The sequence below is a fragment of the Spermophilus citellus genome (assembly GCF_964194105.1).
Source record: "Spermophilus citellus genome assembly, chromosome: 5".
NCBI lineage: Eukaryota > Metazoa > Chordata > Mammalia > Rodentia > Sciuridae > Spermophilus > Spermophilus citellus.
Genome location: NC_138186.1, coordinates 42204288 through 42208384, shown reverse-complemented (window position 1 = coordinate 42208384; position 4097 = coordinate 42204288). Strand labels below are relative to the sequence as shown.

General features: G+C 34.4%; 1 protein-coding gene across 1 annotated transcript; it reads left to right on the top strand.

The window, feature by feature from the left end:
- Window positions 1-2110: 2110 nt before the first annotated feature.
- On the top strand, window positions 2111-3055 carry LOC308649845 (olfactory receptor 5V1-like; the record flags this gene model as incomplete). Its single annotated transcript, XM_081295697.1, has 1 exon — window positions 2111-3055. One exon carries the CDS (start codon window positions 2111-2113, stop codon window positions 3053-3055), a length of 945 nt encoding a protein of 314 aa, XP_081151823.1.
- Between the last annotated feature and the right edge of the window lie 1042 nt (window positions 3056-4097).

The following is a 4097-nucleotide window of genomic DNA, read 5'->3' as shown; positions in this document are numbered from 1 at the left end:
ACATTTTAATTAACTGACTTAAGCTAAACTGTGGAATAGCATCCTTAGTAACAAAAACACAAACATTTAATGTTCATTTGGGCAGGAAGGTGAACAACTGCACTGGATCTTTATTATTTAAACAAACACATTAAAGTGAAAGACCAAATATTTGGTAACAATTAGATTTAACCATCAAGATGGTGTGGCATAAATTATTAACATCTGGGAGCACAAGTCATAAAAGTTTGTGACTACATAGTTAAAATAATTTAATTGTATGAACTTAAGTTTCATTAAAACCAGAAAAGTATTTTTAAAGAGGATTCTGTTGTCATTAAAGGGAATCAAATTTTCTACCACTCAATGTATGTATATTGAGATAAAAATGTATTTTCACCTAGCTAGCTGCATAAACTCTGACATATATCTTTCCTGCTGAAACTCTGTTTTCATCTGGAAAATGGCAATGATGATATTACTTATCTCACTGGATATGTGTAGAGTAAATGAGATGACATGTAGAAAGTGCTTAGAGATTATTGGTAACCTTCTCCACTCAGCACTTAAAATGATTTGTCTAAACAGCAACAGAATCTTGAATAAACCTAATAAATAAATAAACCCAAATTCAGAGAATCTAATTCAGCATGCTTATTATTTAAATTTATTATAACAGAAATAAGTAAATAAAAATACAAATGTTCACCACTAATAACAGTGGCTTTTCTTAAACTACTTCTAACATTGAGCAATCTTGTTGATTATAATCTGAGATGTAGGTAACAAACAGGTAAAAATGATCCATAGTTGCATGTTAACTTTTAGACTACTGGAGATTTTCTGTTACACCTAATGTCAGACCAACTTTCCTGACTTATATCAAAGTCAGGATGCTGTCACTCTAAAGATCATTAATCCCTTATCATTTATGTAAATTCTACAGAATTAAGATAAATTATTCACAACTCAAAGGTCATGTTTCATAGGGTTTATTGCCCTGAAAATCTATTACAATGCAGTGCTTAAGGAAAAAGCAGGTTAAAATACATACTTTTCTGATCCTCATTTTGAATATTTACATATGCAAAACTGATCTGAAACACAGACACAAAACATTTCTGTGAACATTAAGTATTATATTTATTAAAAATTTCTTTTGGGGCTGGGGTTGTAGCTCAGTGGTAGAGCATTTGCCTAGCATGTGTAAGACCCTGGGTTCAATCCCTGGCACTACATAAAACTAAATAAACAAAATAAAGGTATCATGTCAATCTACAACTAAAAATATTTTTTTAGTTATTTTCTATATTTTAAACATATTCTAAAACAAACACATTAATTTGAATCAGAAGAAACACAAGTTTTGTTTGCATTTAAGGATGGAAAGGAAGAGCAGAGATAGCTTTGCAGAAGGTAATGAAGGCCAAAGAGGTTCTTCTGTAACTATTTCTGCTACACATGTCTACACATCACCAAAAAAATGTAAATAGGGTTGACAGAGGTATTATTAACAGAGAATCTTAGGATGTACATTGCCTTTTTGTGATTTGCTTTTTTTTAAAGAGAGAGAGAGAGAGAGAGAGAGAGAGAGAATTTTTTATTATTTATTTTTTTTAGTTTTTGGCGGACACAACATCTTTGTTTGTATGTGGTACTGAGGATCGAACCTGGGCCACACGCAAGCCAGGCGAGCATGCTACCACTTGAGCCACATCCCCAGCCTGATTTGCTTTTTTTTTTTTTTTTAGGTGTTGATGGACCTTTATTTTATTTATTTATTTGTGATGCTGAGAATCAAACCCATTACATGATGCGTGCTAGGTAAGTGCTCTACCAATGAGTTACAACACCAGCCCTTGTGATTTACTTTTAGTTAAAAACGTTCAGTGCTGTTACACCTAAAATCTTATACAGGGAGATGATTTTCAAGTGAAACACTGTGTTGGGTGGCTGGTATGAGTCATAGTATATGAGTGTTGCTCCTGTGGTTTACTACTAGATATAGATAGTCATATTTTATCTGTAACATTTTGCTTTCCTGTTTTTCAGGCCATTGCTACTGTAGCATATGATTATTGTAATCTATGCTTCTCTTTGCCCAACTCCTCAGAGGAAACCAGACAACATTATGGAAGGAAAGAATCAAACAGCTATATCTGAATTCATCATCTTGGGATTCTCTGACCTGAATGAATTACAGTTTTTACTATTTACCATCTTTTTTCTGACCTATATATGTACTTTGGGAGGAAATATATTCATCATCTTGGTGACAATGGCTGATCCGCACCTACATACACCCATGTACTATTTCCTAAGGAACCTGGCCTTTATTGATGTTTGCTACACCACCACCAATGTCCCACAGATGATGGTACATCTTGTATCAGAGAAGAAGAGCATTTCCTTTGGGGGATGTGTGGCTCAACTTTTTGCATTCATTTTCTTTGTAGGATCAGAGTGTCTCCTCCTGGCAGCAATGGCATATGATCGCTACATTGCCATCTGCAAACCCTTAAGGTATTCAGTTATTATGAACAAGGCCCTGTATAGCCAGTTAGCAGCCTCATGTTGGATTGGTAGTTTCCTCAATTCAGTGGTGCATACAGTACTGACATTCCGTCTGCCATTCTGCAACAACCAGATTAATTACTTCTTTTGTGACATACCCCCTTTGCTGATCTTGTCTTGTGGGGACACTTCTGTCAATGAACTGGTGTTGCTATCCATTGGAGTCTTCATTGGTTGGACTCCTTTACTGTGCATTGTCCTTTCCTACCTTTACATAATCTCCACCATCTTGAGGATCCACTCTTCAGAGGGGAGACACAAAGCCTTTTCTACATGTGCCTCCCACCTGGTCATTGTCCTTCTCTATTATGGTAGTGCCATTTTCACATATGTGCGGCCCATTTCATCTTACTCATTGGAGAAAGACAGACTGATGTCAGTATTGTATAGTGTTGTTACTCCCATGCTGAACCCTATAATTTACACATTGAGGAACAAGGACATCAAAGAAGCTATGATGACAATAAGGAGAAGGTGGCAGCCACCAAGTCTTGAGATGTAATATTAAGGATAAGATTAAGGATAATAATTATTTTGATATGTAATCTCAAAATAATAATCATATATTATAATTTAAGTTTTTCACCAATCAGCTGTTTCTCCTGATACTCAAAAACTGCCTGAAATGCTGGGACAGAGATGAAAGAATTGGCACACTCCACCTCAAACGTACATGATCTTGAGCTTGCTTTCTTTTTCCCCCTCGTTTTGGCACTAGAGATGGAACTCCTCAGTACTTTAATTTTTTTTTTTTTTATTTTGAGATAGGGTCTCACTAAGTTGCTAAGGGCCTCACTAAGTTGTTGAGGTTGGCTTCAAACTTGCTATCCTGCCTCAGGCTCCCTTATTGTTGGGATTGCAGTTGTAGGCCGTTCTACCTGGCATTCTTGAACTTTTGCTAGTTCAACATGAGAGACATCAATCTATTCTTTTTAGATGTTTTCTTCTTATCTATGTTTTCCATTCTTTATCCTCTTTCCAAAGATGGTGGCTCTCTTCCATGTAATATTTGTTTGATGAACTTCATCATTTGGTACTTTATTTCCTATATGTGGAAGAATGTGAAAGAAGCTTCTCTTACCATATTTCTCTTTTCTTACTACTTAACTCATGTTTTTGTCCTTTTTTTGGTTCTTTTTAATAAAACATCATCACCAATATATAAGTTCACATTATTCTCATTTTGACAAAGAAATATAATCATAATGAAATGGTGTCTTATCTCCAGATCTGTTGGTAATTGATTTTAATTTTGTCACCTGCTGCATGGGCTAAAGCCAATTTATCTTCATATTAGAAAGAAGATACAGTTTCTTAATCCCAGTTTATATTCCTTACTCTATTCAAATGGTGAAATATCCCGAAAAGTGTTTTCTAGGAATAAGTCCACATGACAGATTACTTAACATAACGTTAGGAACATTTTTATAAAAATTTAGAAAATATAATCAGATAAAAAATATAGAAAATTTATGTTTTATAGGAAGGAATAAAAATTTTAGTAAGATGGCAATTAAAGTTAGAAAAAAAATTGAAATTACATG